The sequence below is a fragment of the Anguilla rostrata genome, chromosome 4 (genome assembly GCF_018555375.3).
Source record: "Anguilla rostrata isolate EN2019 chromosome 4, ASM1855537v3, whole genome shotgun sequence".
NCBI lineage: Eukaryota > Metazoa > Chordata > Actinopteri > Anguilliformes > Anguillidae > Anguilla > Anguilla rostrata.
In genome coordinates, this window is record NC_057936.1 from 57,348,912 (window position 1) to 57,367,952 (window position 19,041).

Below are 19,041 nucleotides of genomic sequence, written 5' to 3' on the forward strand. Positions count from 1 at the left end.
CTAGTGGTTGCCAGATGATTGTTGGGTATGTTAAATGTAAAAAAAAAATTAAAAAAAAAAATTAAACAGAACCATCTTAGTCTTTCTTGGACAAATTTTATATTACTATGTAATACAATTGTATTTTCAGTAACACAGTAAGTAAATCTAAAATTATTTTTATAGGAAGGGGTCCAAAGTCAATTGAGATGAATCATATAAAACTGACAGCGATGAAAACTCATATAATTTGCCCTTAAATAGGCTTGTTAGCACGTCCAGATATACCCTCCCCTGTATTGATCTGGTCATGTCACTCACCCCTCCATCCTGAAAGACCATCCAACATTGGGGTGAGAAAGTAGTTCAGCCCTAGGCCTAATCAATTGCGAGGCTTCTGACAGTTGTTTACGAACAAGCTGCTGCTCTGTGATGTATGAACTGCGGTAGTCGACATTTGGGGAGCGCAGATGAGATCTTTCCATTCTTTTCCAGAAATCTGCGTAGACAAAGTAGTGTGCATTATAAACCCGTCATCCTTGCCATGGAAAAAAAGGAGTTGTTCATTAATCTTTGCTATGAAGTGGAGGGAAACTATTTTTTTTTTTCTTTTTTTCAACACTGCTCTGGTTTCTGTTTCGGAAGTGAGGAATTGATGGTGGTCCAAATGATAAAACCAGAAGTACAGTTTTACAGCTATAGCACACAGTGGTTTGAGAAACACACACACACGCACATAAAAATCAGTTATTTAAGTATTTAAGCAGCTTTTGAAAAACAGATCATCGGAGTTTTAGCTTCATTCTGGTATCCAATTATGTGCATGTGCATGTGAGGCCTCTAAATCTATATATATATATGACTGTAACCCAATTGATCCATGTGAAGTCTCTTATACAGAGTGGCACAGGGATGTGAAATCTAGGCCGCAGAAAAAAGAAAAACTTAAATCTCTCAAATGTTTTAACAGCTCGCTCAGTAGCCTACAACCGCACTGTTCTGGTTGTAAGCCATGAAGCAGGAAAGGGGGAAAACGTGTCTTGATTACATTTGGCTCTGAGGTACATAAGGCTCAAGAAAAAATGTTCAGAACATCGATTGTTGTTTTTTTTGTGTGTGTTTTTTTCTGGTATAGTGTGTGCCTGACACAAGGCTGAATTATACACAAATGCACTGACATTCAAATTGGCTTTCAAAACCTGGTCATGTTGTGCCCGGCTTTCATTCTTGCACTTAAAATTTTGTGGAAAATCAGCTTTTCTGATTGTGCGTGTGAGCGTGCGTGCATGCATGCGTGTGTGTGTGTGTGTGTGTGTGTGTGTCTGGATAACTCCGTGTATATATGAATAGGGAAATGACAGTGGTTGCACAATGTATGTGACATACAAGGTACAATACAAAGAAATTTAATTTGAATAAGTCATTGTTCATAAAAGTGTGCAAAGGGGAACGGATACCAGCTCAACGTGTATAAATAGACAGAGCCAACGCTTGGCCCGAAGCATGTTGGAGTTTTTAATGTTCTAATATGAACTAGCCATATATTAAAACTTTATATCTTTAGAAGAGTGCCTTGGTTCTACTCGTTTTTCCTTGATGATCCTTGTTTACCAAAGAGCACCTTCAACTACCCTGCTGAACACCTAAGCTCCAACTATTTTTGTACGCTGTAACCCTCTATTTATCCCGTCTTGTTCATAAAAGTGTATTTTGGTTTAATACAAAGAGTATTTCCCTCATGCACGAGGGTATACATATCGTATATGCATGCATTTATTAAAAGCACAATCATATAATGAGCTGTAAAAAATAAAAAAAAGTTTTAAAAGCAGTACATTTGCATTTAGTAATTTAGGAAATATCTTTATCCAGATTGAGTTACTTTTGACTGAAAATCTTGACAAGGAGCAGTAACATTATATATACTAAGTATATTATGGGCCATTACCAATACTAAGTATATTACATGACTTCTAAATGTGTGATATGTACTACAGTAGGCATATGAGGGAGTTTAAGGACAGAGAGTGATGAGTACAGTATTTTTGAGAGCGTAGTGCTACATGTCAAGGGGTATTATACCCACCCAAATGCTCAAAGGTTAGAAAAAGGAGAGTATAGGGAAATTATAAAAAAGTTATAGGTGTTTGTTGAGCCAAGATGCAAAATACAGGTGTGTAGCAGAAGATGAACAGAGACTCTGCTTTCTGGACTACTATGGGGAGTCCATTGCGCCACTGTGTGTGTGTGGGGGGGGGGGGGGGGCGGGCAGAGTAAGCTGTTTCTATGGCAGAAGTGTGTTGTAAGATGCATTTCAGGCATTGATTGTGTGGCAGACAGTCATCTGAATGGTGTCTGCAGGATCTTGCAAAATAAATAATTTCTCTTAGACTGCAGCTACTACACTACAGTGCCAAATGGCTATTCTCGTGTTTCTTTCACATTGAATTGATTCAGACAGGAGTAACCTCAGTTGTCCTCAGTAGATGAAGCATCTAATGGCCAAAATTAACTCGGCATCACAATCCATTTTAAGTGGTTTTCAGGTAATCGGTCTGAGCAGTGTGCACTTGTATTTTTACAAGTACAAACAGTGTCATCCATGACAGTCAAAGGTTTGTAATTAGCAAGAACAGTACAAGGGGATAGGGCAGTGTTTTCAAGTGCCAATCTTACAAAACAAATTAGAGTATGAAAAAGAGCAATGATTTTTTTTTCAAGGCACCAGACTGTGAACATTGACTCATTAAGAAAGCAGAGCACTGTCAACAGAAATGGCCTCTGCCACAGCCAGGACAGAAAGTTGCCTCTAACAATGATCATTATTGGCAGTGCATGTGGGAGTGGTGCTCTTTTCACTGTACAAATCCTGGCTGCTGTGTCTATGATCTATAAATCATGGCCACTTTGTACCAAGCAACTCTCTTTCTGTGCAAGGACTGTCCACTTTTTAAAAAAGTGAATTTTAATATTGCAAACAAAAGCTGGCGTGCCTGTTTCTGAAAAAGGACTTTCTCTTTTTTTTTTCTTTCTTTTGTTCCTTAATTTCCCACTGTTTCTTTCTTTTTTTTTCCATAGAGTTTGACATTTTATTGCGTGAAGAAAGCTGTATTTTCAAAATCATTTGTAGAGAGAGGAGAAAATGGAGCAAAATAGTTCATTTTACCCTAAGCGCAGCTATTTGGCAGTGTTCGCATTTGCAGAGCACAAAGCCACAGTATTGATTTTTTTTCTTCTAGCTCTGCCTCCTGCCAGTCGTCTCTTCGATTGTCAGGGCTATAAGATGGATTAAATTACACTTCGTGCTGTTGAGATGTTTGTATTGTTGTTTCTTTGCTGATAGAAAAAGATTGCAAATAAACTTAGAGGTACCAATGATGGTTAGTTATCGTAAAACACTTTGATTGTAAAACATGCTGTTTGTTTAAATATTTCATGCATTTCTGAAACGTGAAATATGGTCAAAACATTTTCATAAAGTTAACTAATTGGGACGGCGGGTATACCATCTGCCAAATTTTGCCTTGGTGGGGCATGCCCCATATCTATATAGCACTTTGAGAGTTTCAAGGTTTTCTACAGAAATAACCACAATGTTCACAGATTCTCAGCCCCTATGAACATTACTTTCTGTACTATTTGACCTCATGTAAACACACAGAATCCAGATACAACTTCACACGTCCATGCAATAAAGCTCCAAATTTATGTTATTTTGTGTTTTCACATACTTTCCCTGGCTGATTTGTCATCACAAAAGCTCCAGTCCCACAATCGATAATTCTCCCCGTCGGACATTTAACTTCATCTGCCAATAACAACATCTCATCAAAGTAGTCTGATGAAAGCAGAATACTCAGAAACACAGGCAAAATGGACGCATAAAGAAGTGCACATGTGATGCTACTTCAGCCAATAGGACATGATTTTCAAAACTTAGTGGTAACATCTTTGTTTTGTGCGGAAGCTAGCTTTCTTGCTAACTAATATTTGCCAAAAAATAAAAATAAAATAAATAAATCTATAGAACTATTGCTTTTACAGCTGTATAATCTTAATGGGAAACAAATGTTTCTGAAACTAAGTGTTTAGGAAAAGTCTTGAAGGGGGAGCTATGTGGATTTCATGATGGCAGATATATTGACGGCAGATATTCTTGAAATGACAATGGTCAAATTGGCCACTGTGGCATTCCCAGTGTTAACTACATTTTAATTAGGCTGCTGTAGCTACTTTGCAAATGTCACATTTAAAAAAAAATTAATGTCAGCTAGGCCTATAAATCATCTGCCAACATATAAACAATCAGTAGGTCTATTGTGTATACAATGACCCATTGAAACACACTGTGTAATCCATTTAAAAATATGAACACTTTCAATTATTTGTAATTCATGGTAAAGAAAAAAGACTGCATCCACACCTATATCTTTCTTTGAGCTAGAATATCTGTGTGTTTGCAAGTATGTATGTGTATGCATGTCTTTCTCTAGATGTAATTATCTTATGGTTCATACATTCATATGCATTCATATTATCAGTTAATTGTAGTAAATACAGTACAAACCATTTTGATATCAATAGTTTTAATGTCATGTCAAATTTTAATTGATGACTTACAGACAGTGCTTTGCCTGTAACTTGGCATCTTTGTACATTGAAACATTTTTTATTTTTTTAAAAATGATTATTATTATGTTTTTTATTTTAGATAAAATAACCCCTTACCTACAAACATGAAAATATGTGGAGCAACAGGAGACATAATTATCACTTTGATTGCTTTACACTTTTATGGGCTGTGGATGAATTTGATTAGATGGTCATAACAAGTGGTCAGCATGCTATTGCTAAAGCAATCAACTCAGTATAAAAAAAACACAGCTGAGTATTTTAAAAATATATAGTTTTGATTGCTATTTAGTTGCGTATTGACAACAATCCACTAGTAAGTGTTTTTATTTTGTTATATTTATTTTCAAGTGCTCTTCCTGTGTGCAATTCATGAGGAAACATATTGGATTCCTGCATCTCCCTCACATGTGCAGACCATTAAGATCCCATTGTAAATGTGCAGAGGTTACCAACAACTGACGATTGTTAACAGAGCCACATTAATTATCTAGACAGCACATGAAATGTATCCTCACTGATCTCAGCCCTACCTGAAGAACACAGGCCTTAACCAAACTCCCAGCCACTACACACTACAGAGGGGGGGAAAAAAAACTTGAAGCATGACTGCACAGTATTTCCTTTTCAGGAATGAATTTTAACTTAATTTCAAAGATCTGGGAAAAAGAAGGGTCATTTCAAAGAAATAAATCTTTAGACTGAGAGACTGTAAGGGACTGTACGGGAAAATTTAACAGTGGCTATATAATATACGCATCACATACAGTAAAAGTGTATTTTTCTGTGCGTTTTCTCTTTTACATCTCTAGAAAATGTCAATTGCTATCTCTCATCTTCCTTCTCGGGATGTTCCTGGTCAAAACCGCTCTTCCCTCGATTTTCCTCTGTACTGATACAAGGTGTTCCTCCTTCCTCAGGGTTTAGTCGCGCAGCGATGCCGTTTGGCTTGGTGAGAAGAGAACTGTCTTGCGAGGGTTACCCGATCGACCTACGCTGTCCAGGAAGTGATGTCATCATGATTGAGAGTGCCAACTACGGCCGGACGGATGACAAAATCTGTGATGCCGACCCCTTCCAGATGGAAAACATTAACTGCTACCTCCCTGATGCCTACAAAATTATGTCACAAAGGTAAAGAACCTCAAAGACCTGTTTAATCTTAAATGGTTCAATTTAAATTATGTCACATTACCATGTAATCACACCTGTTCAGATACAAAATGTGTATTTTTCCATTATTTTACATATTAAGGAGTTCATAGGCTCTTTACTCTTTAGATCTGAAACCTAATTTAGCCCTGTAGAAGGATATTTCCTAAGATTGTGGCTACACATATGTGAAGTGCTCCTTCACTCAAATATCTATGCACTGCTGATCAGAGTACTTGCTGGGAGTATTTTTGAAATATATATTTTCCTTTGTTGATTTCAGTAATTCAAACTCCATATTTAATTTTTTTCACAAGTAATTTTTTTTCATAAGTAATTTTGAGCAATTATTACTTCAGACAGTAATGCTATTGCTTTCTTTGGTTTGAAGCACTTGCAAATATGTACTTTACTTATACAAAACAAATACTGGATGGATAGTATAGTCTGTCAATTGTTAATTGGTAAAAATCTCTGGTCTGTATGAACTCACAATAATGAACACGAATCTGCAGATTAAAAAAATAAAAAATTCCAGCTTGAAAATGTATCAAAAAATAATTTTTTAAATGTGACAAAAGTAACAATTACAGCATTAAGAATCTGTGAACTGAGTACTGAAACAAACTATGAAATGTTACTCTTGTGTGAGATTTATTACGTTGATGAGGCAACATAAGGCAACAATTAGGTTGGTTATGAAATATGGAACTTAAGTATATTTTGAATTTTTTCATCTTGGAATGAATTCAAAATATTCTGTGTTATGGATATGCAATGCATTTTTGCATACGCAGTGCAAATGCATACATTGCTAGGCTTTGAGTCAATCAAAAATGTGTCTGTATTTACATGCACACGTACACACAAGCAGACAATCACGCACACACAATTTACTGTGCATATGTTTGGGCCATAGCCTTTACCTTGGTATTGTTCAATTGCGTAATACTATGTGGACAATACTGCGTTCCCACACCTGCAGTAGATTCCGCGACTATCATAATGGCAGGGTACATTGGACTCTTCTATCAATCACACCAGTGTGTATTTTGGTAGTGTTTCTGTGTATTCCAAGGCACAACATGTTGCCTTGATATGCAGGATTAAGCTGATATGTGTACAGTAGTCTCATACAATAAAATTAATTCAACTTTGGCAGAACATTTTACTGTGTATATCTTCCGCCTCATGATGATTGCATCATATGCTATGCATATGTTTTTTTTTTTTTGTGTGTGTGCAGGGGTAATGTTGTGTGAATATGCAGGCTTATTTTAGGTCAAAAATGGCTGACTGACATTTGAAAGACTGACATCAACTCCATGCGATTCATGGCATATTTGTCAACAATGTAGTGTTGTCTACAGGTCCACACAAATGTGTCTGACATCCCTAGATATTGACACACTGTCCGTCAGTATCTTGGTCTGGAATGGATGTCATAGTTAAGCCTTAGTCTAATATGCCAACTAAGTTTGCTGTTTATATGCTTTATTATTAGTTTTTTATTTTATTTTATTTTTTTAATGAAATTATTGATGATTATGAAATACATTTGTACTTCACGTCATCATATTTACTGAAATGCAAAAAAAAAAAATGAAGCTCAAGCATTATCAGCGAATAGTGATATTTGATGATGAACTACATTATTACGTTTAACAAAGGATTTAATTGTAGCACTTGGCTGTTAGTGTGGAATGTCCAGGTTAACCGTAATGTGCATTGCCTGCAACTCTCATTGATAATCAATTAGATCGTTCCCCTAGGTTTTATACAGCATTATTATTTGATTTTAATGATGTTCATGTTTTATTTCATAAAACCTACTGAACTATTTTTAGCCATAAGTAATAACTGCAAAAAGTCCTTCAAGTTAAAATGCATCGAGTTAAGACTGAATTCAGGTCAGTGTTGTAGGGGAGCAGTTTCTAAACTGAGATGGAGCATGAGAATCGTAGATTTGGCAAAACAAGGAAATTGGATGATATAAGGCTGTCAGCAACTCTTGGTATCTGTCTGGGGAAATAAGAAATTATTAAATAAAACTGCACCGCAGCAACATTAGATGTATTCAAGGGGGTATTGTCAACCCTTATTTGATAAAATAAGTTAGACAGCTGACTCAATTTTTTTGGTTTATAGAGGTGGCTGGCCTAATGATCCTTATTTGTGAGCTCATAGATCCATGTTGTTCAGTTACACTTTTAAACTCTTAAAACTTTTAAGTGTGTTTGTGTGTGTGTGTTAGCATATATGTAGGTCATCCTAAATGTCAATATCATTGATATTAAAAAAGAAAGTTGCGTTTATAATCATTTCTGCATATTGAGATTCATACTAAGTGTAAACAAATTTGATAGAACAGATCCTCAATAAGCTCTGTAATCTTACTGATTCAGATTCATACTTTATAAGCTGTGCAGAGACAATAATGAATACGCACACCTTATTGAAAGGAACCGCATGCCACTCCTGCACAATGCATATTCACAAGGCAGCAGGAGCAGCAGGGACAGTTAGTACTGGTGAACAGATTAAGGTGTCTGTGAACAGATGTAATAGACTGACTGTACTCGCACTGCACTGTGGAACGGTGGAATTTATTGCCGTCATCAGGCCATTCAGGTGCCTGTTGGTGACATTTATAAGAAGCTAAGAGATGGCCTTCAAACTTAATTTGTATTTCATTCACCTTTTGGTTAATTTGCAGTAGATTCAGTAATGTATTTCTGCTAATGAAAGCCAGGGTATCCTTGCAAATGAAGGAAAAAGAGAAAAAAAAATATGATGCCCATTGCACTGGCTTATTTGGCCTTGTCCTTATCAGTCAAATGGCATGTATTAGTAATTTTCCTAAGCAGCCCTACGTGTCCACTTTTTTGCTATCTAATAATAGTTCAAATTGAATCTTATAACACAATTTGATATTTTTGCATCCACATTGATAATTCAATGTGTTCCATTCAAAAAGACCTTCATGATACTATTTAGTATTATTGCTGTTATTTCATATTTTATAAATTAACTGTGTGTTGCGTCCTAAAGAAATATTAAATGATAAACAATATACAGTGAGCTCCATAATGTTTGGGACAAAGACATTTTTCTTTATTTGATTCTGACATCCACAATTTTCCATGTGTAGTCACACAATTAAAATGCACATTTATTGAAAGTTATTTTTATACTTTTTAGTTTCACCATGTAGAAATTACAGCACTTTTTATGCTTACCCCCCATTTCAGGACACCATAATGTTTGGAACATATCAATGTTATCTAAATGAAAGTAGTCTTGTTTAGTGCATTGTTGCATATCCTTTGCATGCAGTGACTACTTTAAATCTGTGACCCATAGAAATCACCAAGTGTTGAGTATCTTCTCTGGTGATGAGTACTCTGGTGAGTATCTTCTCTGCTAGGCCTGTACTGTAGCTATCTTCAGCTCCTGCTTGTTTTACGTTGCTTTAGCAATATGTTTGGGATCATTGTCTTGCTGTAGGATGAGGCCTCATCCAATGCAGTGGGAAGCAGTTGCTTGAAATTGAGCAGATAATATTATTCTGTACACCTCAGAATTCATTTTGCTGCTGCTATCAGCAGTTACATCATTGATGAAGACAAGTGAGCCAGTACCTGTGGCAGCTGTACATGCCCAAACAAGAACACCCCCACCACCATGTTTCACAGATGAGGTGGTTATTTGTATCTAGGGCAGTTCCTTTTGGCCTCCACACTTTGCCCTTGCCATCATTCTGATATACGTGAACCTTGGTCTGATCTGACCACAAGACCTTTATCCAGAACTTTCCAGGTTCTTTTAGGTACATCTTAGCAAATTGTAACCTAGCCATGCTATTTTTGATCGTTTGCATCATGCAGTGTAGCCTCTGTAGTTCTTTTCCTGAAGCCTTCTGCCCACAATAGTCACTGACAACACTCCTGCCTCCTGAAGAGTGTTTCTGATCTGTCAGACAGTTGTTTAGGGTTTTTTTTTTCATTACAGTGAGAATTCTTTGGTCATTAACTATAGAGGTCGTCCTTGGCCTTCCAGGCCCTTTGCAATTGCTGAGCTCACCAGTGCTGTTTTTTCTTCTTAATTATCATGTTTTTTTGTTTTTTTTCCTCAGCCTCGTAATGGCTTCCTTCACTTTCATTGGGACAACTCTGGTCCTCATGTTGATAAATACCTCAAATATTAACAAACTCCAAAGGCAATCAAAAGCCTAGACAATATATTGAAATCTCTCTTATACCTGCACCAAAAAAAAACTACCGTACACACGTGGCAAATCAGAAATGCTTGTGAAGCTATTTGTTACAAACATTTTGGTGGCCTGAAATGGTGGGACTATGTATAAAACGTGCTGTGATTTCTACATGATAAAACCAGAATGTTTTTTAAGCACATGTGAAGTGTTATGTGAGTACAAAACTAAATTGTGGAGTACATAACCAAATAGGCCTTTGTCCCAAACATTAAGGAGCTATAATTATACATATATGTAAAAGTATAACCTTCTGAATACCTCAGCGAATAAAATGGATTCTACTGTTTTTTTTTTTTCATTTACAGCATAATTATTCACTTTAATTAAATAAATTACGTTTAAATGCATTTATTTTAATGTCAGTAAGAGTGCATGTCATCAAGTCGTTACAATGTTCTATATTTCTAACCACAGTTTCTGTACATTCAGTATAGTTTTCTGAATGGAAACTTTGCCTCTTGTAGAAGGCATGGCATGCTGCTAAGTGCATTCCACCAAGTATCCATTTGTGAAGTACTTAGCCATTTGGTTGGATTTGCAATGTATATGAATCATTATTATGCCATGATTGTCATTTTCTAGCTCATATTTCAAGAGAGACAACATGTATTATGTATTTATACTGTATATCTCAGGCTATCTATCACGAAAATGTTTTCCCCATTACACCAAGATTCATCAGTCCGGGTTACACATGTTAATTCACATGCACTATTTTCAAATATTTGACTTTTGACAGAAAATACTAAAGTTATACAAAGGCTACACACGCAACACAGAGGGTTAAAAAAAAAAAAAAAAAAAACTAAATATTGGTACCCAAATTCCTCCATGACTGCCTGCTTAAAATAATAAAAAAAAGTATTCTTCAATTCAAACTTTACCTTTTGGCTCTGACAAGTAAACAAGAAAACGTCCAAGAAATTTTGATGAATACTCAAGTTTTGGAATGGGACTAGGTCCATCGGACATATAATTATATACACCCTAGATAGCGTGTGTGTATACATTATGGGATACAGCCTTTTTTAAGTATTCAAGGGAATCACCTTATAATGATTATAAAGGCTACTGTCTGCAGGGAAGCATTTTCAATTAGTAGATGTCACCTTTTATTTATTAAAATTAACTGCTCTAATCAGTGAAAAAGACCTTTTCATATTCCATAATGAAATTACAAGATCTGGTCTAGGAATTCTCATTTTTACTTATTTTGCATATTATAACATGTTCTATGATTTTATGAAAATAGCCCTAGGACTATTGTGGCTCAATTAGGCATTTCAGCTGCAAGCAATTAGCTGTCTCAAGTGGGTGATAATCTGCACAGGAACTTATCAGGGGTACCCTTCCTAATGTTTTCATAAGAGCAGATGTGAAAGTACTTTCTTGAAGAAAGTGTTAGACATTGTACAACATTGGAACTTTGGAAATAAAACTGAGTAAAGACATTAATTAGGGGAATAGTGGATGCATGATTTCTATGGGAGTTCGCTCTTCAATGGTAAGTTTATGTTTGCAAGCATGTTAATGTGGACCAAAAGTGGGTAAAAATATCTCCATTATGGACTTGTGGACTCCCATCAATTTAATTTGATTAATGAGGTTTGGACTAGTTATTCAATATCATTGGTATTGATTGATCTAATATAATGTAGTCTAGTCCTGTCTGTGCCATTCTGCATGCGCTCAGAAAAGATAGTCGATACTTGCGGTTTAGAATAAGCTAATGCTGTGCATTTGAGCATAAAGGAATTGAAGTGTATGGCTGAAACCTGAATACAGTTGTGCAATTTATCCTGGGCTCAGGAAGGATGGCCATTTATAATTCCTCGAAAGCTAGCGTTTTTGTTACGATAAAGTATTGTTTTTTTTTTTGTTGTTGTTTTTTTTTATGTGGGCATGCCCCCACTAGCACCCTAGTGATGGCGATGATGTTGATAACGGTGTTGTTATTTCATACATAGGTGGCTCGAGTTAAAATTTAATTGCAGAAGTAAAATGTCCGTTATGTTTTGAGTGCTGAGTAATGCTTTCTGCCTACACTATTTATATCAGAGACAGAAGCGCTTGCACGGCTCTCTAAAGACTTCCATCGCTGCCACCTGACAGAACACAGCCGTGTACATCAGGGCTGGGCATATGGTGTTAGTGCATATTTTAAGATCCCCAGATTAAGATTTTATGAGAATTGATGAAGTTTATCATCAGTTATATTCAATAAAACTTCATGGCTGTAGCTCAGAGTGAACGGAATGCATTCTTTGTATTTTACTTTCTAATACGAATTAATCATTGCATTACTAAGTGTATATGAAATTGAGAATGAGTAGAGACCTTTAAATTTTGTTTCTAATGTATGCAACTAGAGGGATGTTTGTAGTAAGTGAAGTGTTGGTTCAAAAATGTGAATTTGTTTGTTTAGCAGGCACAGAAACAGGGTCACCTTCTGATTTCTCACTTCATTCCGTCTCACAATGGTTAAATTCTGTCCATTGACTGCTCTAAATAAATGTAACAAAACTGAAATATTATAAACAAAATGCTATTCAGAATAATACGATTTATAAAAGTTAATTTTGTTAAAAAATTGGCCTCCAAACAGCCATATTTTGTGCATTTCATGTGGGCCAGCACAAATTAAGGTCATGTTATAACCCTCTGCTGCCAATGCTAAATGTCATAAACTGTGAACTAGCTTGCTGGTGTGCAGCAGGAAATCCCTTTTTATTTGTATTCATTCATTCTTTCATGAATTAGGGACTATAAAACGATATGCCTACCATTTATTTTGTGGACAGTTAGTATATTAAACATGCGGGGATTACCTATTTTTAAGACAATAAACTCATAAATGAGTAAAGGGTAGAATTGTGACAGTATTTTTGATGGATTTATTGATAGATCATAAACTTACCAGGTCACTGTCTGTGAGGATTAGGCAGTGGGCTGCATTATTTCCTCCTCAGAGTTTGTTGTCTTTGGAATCTGTCTTTGGGAAACTATAATTCAAATCCCTCTTGATACTTTGCCTTTCACAGAAAGTTTGGTAATCTAACCACAAATGAGCATTCAAATTCTGATGGCGTACGCGAAAGCATTCAAACATAGCTTACTCTTTCACCCATAAGGCATTTATACAGCTGGATTTTTGTATTATTTTATAGAATCAGTGTAGATGAAGTCAGTGGCTCAAGGGTGTAACATTGAAACTCCCTCTGGGAACTGAATCAGGGACCCTGGCACTGGTTGCAAACATTGTTCCTTAACCACCATGACCCACTGCTGATTTGCTGTGGACAAATCACTCATTTTTAACGGCATATCTTGCCCCACCAGCCCCAGAACAGGCAGCGTAAATGCACCGACATAAAGAAAACTGTTTGTGGGATTTATATGCCTTGCCTGCATTCTGACTGGTTTATGTAGCTTTGGGAGTACTTTAGTTTTTTTCCAAAGGCTACCGCAATCAGCAGGTCATCCTTTAAATGGGAAGTCTGCCTTGATAATTGGTCATGAACCACATCAGAATTTCAGATGAAATTAAAGCTCTATGGGTCATGCTGAGTTTAACAGACTTAAATTCAATAAAAATTCAAAGTGGAAGTTTGGCGATGTAAATAGTCCTTTCGTTTCTAAGAGGCATTCCAGGCTGTCACCTTCCCTTACACTTTGTGTATGAAGATATATATATTTTTTTTCGGGGCTATATTATTTGATTGTGTAATTATTTGATCAGTTATTACAGCTTGATGTCTGTGAAAATTAGAGAACAGTACCAATTTTATCCGATTTTACTAGCAATTTTATTGAAAGAGGATATCCATTGATTAATCGCACATTAATATCTCCAGGTCTGTTAAATGTAGCAATGAATATAATTACCCATAAACTGCTGAAATGTGGCATAATCAGGTCTAACATCTGCCAGTGAGAGGTGAATGCTCCAGGAAATTAAGCTCTGGAGATGTATGTTGCAGTGTTCGACATGACCATAAAGGAAATGTAAAAGTGCTGTTGAAATGGAAATCAGTTCATACCAATGAAATGTGATTGTACGCAATTGTACTCCCCGGCATGTAAATAGTAACTCAATATATCACTCTTTCTTCATTTTCATAATGTGGCATTGATCACGGGTTGAAACTCCGGTTAAATATATGTATATGTTTCAGTCTGACTTTTAACCCAGCCATGAACCTTCTTGGTAGGCGCTAGTTAAATTAGTTTGAGATGCAGAGGTTACTCCAAACGGAATGAAATGCTGCAGGAGCAGCATTTTTAAAAGAGATTTTTATTGAATTGTTTTCCATGTGAATCTCAAACATGGAGCAGTTGTGGAGCAAAGCTTATATAGATTAATATTTAATACTTGGTTAAAATGTAGGTGAGGGACATGTCCATGCTATCACAAGTGATATCAGTTTGAGCAAGCTATAATCAGACATTTTCTGCCATCAGTGGGGTCCTTATTAGCATTGTGTAGTGCTTTAATTGTGCTGGATATCTTTGGAAATCCTGAAAGGTCAGGGATGAGACAGGATTAGAGGTGGAATATTTTGCTGTGATTAAAAAGCTATCGTGGAAAAACCAAAGTTATAAGGCAATTTCCTCTGCTTGCTTGATAGACCTGGGTAAGACCCTAAATACTGATTGAAAATGATTTGCCATTGGAGTGCAGCTGAACTATGATTCATTTTACCCAGATTAGTCAGTTTATCTCTGAAAGTAAATGGGATGGCACATCAATCATGAAAATCATTGCGCCAATATGAAGAATTTTACAGGGTCTTTGAATGAGGGGATATGAAGATGTGTAACGGAAATTGTGAAGTTACTTTTTAAATCTCAACCTGGTCAATAAGAGTTAAGCACCTGTAAGAAAAATGAAAATGCATTTGTATTGAAAATAGTACATTATTTGTTTTATGTGTATGCTATGGATTATGTTGATAGCTCTTCAGTTGCAGGAAAGTGCTATGATCTCTGGCAAGAGAATTCATTAAGGCATCTGAATTAATCCTGTTTGTTGCTTTGCATTTATTCTCGAGATACAGTGCAGATTCAGAAATGAGGCACAAATGAATGTCACAGCCCACATATCATGCCATAACAAGGCATGAAAACATAGAAAGAAGTCGAGTAAAATATTGGGGCATCCCCTAAGGAAGTTTTTGCAAAAAGACTGCAATGCAGTTAAAAATGTATTTTCCCCTCTTTATTTTATCTTAGTTTTGTCCTGAATTCAGTATTCCCTAGTCCCCATAAAAGTGTGCATCACTGCCGCATAGAAGAAATATGTACATTATCCATGCAAATGGAGGCTGATACCAGAAAAAAAAAAAAAAAAAAACTATTAATTGAATAAATAATAAAATAAGTAATGTGTTTCAATTGTGATATAATTTAATTAACTCATATTACATTAATGATTTGTCCACATAAATGTACAGATGTGTGTGTGTGTGTGTATATATATATATATATATATATATATATATATATATATATATATATATATATATAAAGGAAGAGAGAGGGAGAGAGAGGGGGAGGGAGGGGGTATGAGATAACTAGGAGATAACTACAGCATCCCTCCAGTCAAGTCATATACTTCAAGTAATATAGTTAATAGGGACTATTTATAAAACCTTAGAATTACAGACTAGCCAGTCAATTGATTAGATGTAACATATGGAATTATGTCTCGTCAAATCATTTTAAGCTTGTTATCACTCATGCAAAAATGGAAGCATTAAACAAAAGTGAGTCACATTTTCATGTTGATTAAAAATGAAATTCCCCACTATCAAAATTGAGGGGGACATATCTTAGGTTATTGCAAGAGATGACAATGTGGCTAAGTCCACAGAGTTTTCTATGAAGCAGGAAAGGGCATGTTTTGCATTTTGTATCCAAGCAGAGGTATTTGCATACCAGGGATATTTTTCCCCTTTTAAACGCTCTGGTATTCTCATCTCGTGCCACACATAATGGTTGTTAGGAGAGCAGTGTCATGTATCACTGATGTTCTCCCAGTGTGGAAAATCTCATTGGTTGCCATTGCATGTTTCTTTGAATGAAACCAACAGGGAATATTTGCACTTGTGTATCATATTTTTTGGTTTGTGCAGTTACTGCTTTTATATTTATGGTGAAACAAAAGAGAGGATTTTTTTTCAAGCAGCATTTATATGCATATTTTGGCCAAAAGTAAACATATTCCACATTAGCATATTTCACAAATGTCTCAATGACCGTTTTGAAAAAAAAAAAAAAACATTCAACATTTGTGCTGATTTAACAAAAAACGTGAGGACTAGAGGGAGATTAATTGCCTGTAGGCCTGGGCAGAAAAGTCTTCAGGCTACTTCTGCATGGCAATGCTATAATAATATTGTTTTTAATACCACAACAGTACTCACTTGACTCAGTCAAACTGGGGAAAAAAAACAAAAAAAAAAACACAGTAATTACATTTCATTAATGCATCATTTCAAACAGAAGCCTCACTTGGTCATAAACAACATACTGGACTTACATAACAGGCTGTGGGGAGGCCACACTATTCTGTTGATAGTGACAAAAGGACTGTAAAAAATGTCATTTCAAAGAAGAGTGAAGATCGAAAATGATTTTAATGTACCAAACTTTTATGCTAACATCCACAATGATATGTTCAAGATATGCTTTCTTGTGCATGCCGATATAACTGAATGTTATCTGTTCTCTAAATCAGCAGTACAGAACTATTGATGAGAGGGCATCGCACACCACAGGCTCCCTTGCACCCTTGCTGACTGTTCTCCTGTAGAATTGAAAAATAAGCCAGCAAAAAGAGTCACAGTGACAAAAAATGAAATGGGATATTAATATCACTGAAGAGTGGATTTTTTAAAAAGCTTTTTTAATGATACCACAATACTATTTCTATTTAAAAGCATAGCACATATAAGTAGTTAAGGGAGACGAAACTTGAACATGGTGTCAAACTTCAGTCCAGGAGGGTCACGGTGTTGAAGGTATCAATCAGCATCCAATTAATGAATGAATCACTGGTGCTGAAATACTTTAAAGCATCAGTTTGTTTTTTGGCAAATATTATCATTAGCATGTTAATAAATCATATACATTATCTCTGTATTCTCTCACAACAAATATTATGGAAGATAAGTTGATATATTTGTGTATATTAAAAGGATAAGCACAAATGATTGGATGAGGATTTCAATGTTTTTAACCCAGTTTTTTTTTTTTTGTTTGTTTTGTTGTTGTCCTGAAAAATGTGTATGTGTACCTTGATTACAATTAGCGATGCGCGTGGTAATTGAGGACCACCTATAAATAAGATAAATCCAAACACTTTGTTATAACAAACATAAATAAAATAGCAAGATACTGTGTACTGCATGTTTTTTAAAGGGTAGTCTTGCAGCAGTACTAAGGAGGACAGCCTCCTCTTGGTTTAAGGGAGTTGTGGAATAACATCGGGAGATGGATCTGAAGCATTGTAAACAAAGCAGGGCTCAGGCACCTCTGTGTGGATATCCATGAGGGACTCTTCCTTCCAGTGGTGGCAGTCTGACAAACAAAAACAAATGATAGCACTGCTCTCACTAATCAGGCTGTCATCTCCTACACAGGGACAATTTGTAACTGGATAGCACATGTCTTTAATGATTAAACAATTAATTTTGATGTGTAATAATTTGCGAGCAAATGACCGTCTCTGCCAGTGAATGACAAAGTTATTGCTGTGTTGAGGTTTAATAAATGGAGGTGTTAAGAATCGCTTGGAACTGTTTTCAAACCTCAGTTATCAATCACGAGGCAGGACATTCTTTATTCTAGTAATGTTTATTTGCACTCTAATGGGTATCTGTTTGTCAAAGCAGTTTTCTCATAAGTTTCTTAGCTCCGACATATTTTCTTAATATCACTAGACAAGGTTTTTTATTTTTTTATTTTTGTTTTAGTAATGTTTATTTGCATTCTAATGGGCATAGGTTTGCCACAGTTCGTGTCTTATAAATGTCTTAGCTCTGAGATATGTTTAATTATAATCATTCTTATCGTCGAGAGACTATTTTTATTGTAGTCAATACAGCTACTACAGTGGTTATTCCTCTAGTCAAAAATATCAAAAATAGGGTTGACAGCAGTGAAGTAATGGCAGGTCATAAAGCATAAAAAATAGGTAATTCAGAACAATTTATTTTATGTATAATTAACTTAATTCCAAAAAGATTACATTGTACAATAGCAGAGTCTCGAGTACTGTTTCATAAGTATGAGTTGAAAGTAGGTTTTTTCATCTTTATCTTTACATTTAAAGGTCCAGGAAACTTGAAACAAGACCAGGTCAAAACCTAGTATATGGCTGGACCAAACACGTCATCCCGCCGACCAATGGTGTAACTTCATAACTTTGCCGACCAATGGTGTAACTTCTTCACTCAGTCACTCAGTCACAGATATTTGCGTTTGTAGGGCTGGCCCCATTGTTGCGGTCCAGCCAAAAAGCATATTGATTCTGGATCCAGAGAAGGCGCAATGCTTAGGCATTTCAAACTTAGCTTGCCTGCACATGTGGTGCACAAGCATTATTTACATATTTCAAGTAGGAAGGATTTCCACAGGTTCAGGGTTTTAGCGACACACATTTGACCTGGCTTTCCCGCCCACTGAAAACCTTACCACAAGCCAATCTCGGCACAGGATTTTCTTTTCTTTTTTTGCAAGAATCATTAAAAAAAATATCTCTGGGCCATTTACAAATACAAAAAAGTATTAAAACAACACATCAGCAAATAATTCACATATTCCAGTTTCCAGGGCCTTCAACTCGCATATTTTAAAATTGAACTCACATTCACACTGGAGCATGTGCCACAATAACTGTCTCAGGCTGCTCTGCTAACTATTGAAATTGTGCAACAGTATGACATTAAGAGCTTTGTTTTTGTCATTGCAAATATTGATTAATGAAATATTAATGAACT

At 35.8% G+C, this 19,041-nt stretch overlaps 1 protein-coding gene across 19 annotated transcripts in view; it reads left to right on the forward strand.

Annotated features, from left to right (window-relative positions):
* adgrl2a (adhesion G protein-coupled receptor L2a) overlaps positions 1–19,041 on the forward strand; it is a 114,490-nt gene that overhangs the window by 40,500 nt on the left and 54,949 nt on the right. For all 19 annotated transcript variants that reach the window (XM_064333404.1, XM_064333405.1, XM_064333406.1 and 16 more), the window contains exon 3: positions 5,532–5,745. In XM_064333404.1, the coding sequence (XP_064189474.1) occupies positions 5,532–5,745 (214 nt within the window). The remainder of the gene's footprint in view (positions 1–5,531; positions 5,746–19,041) is intronic.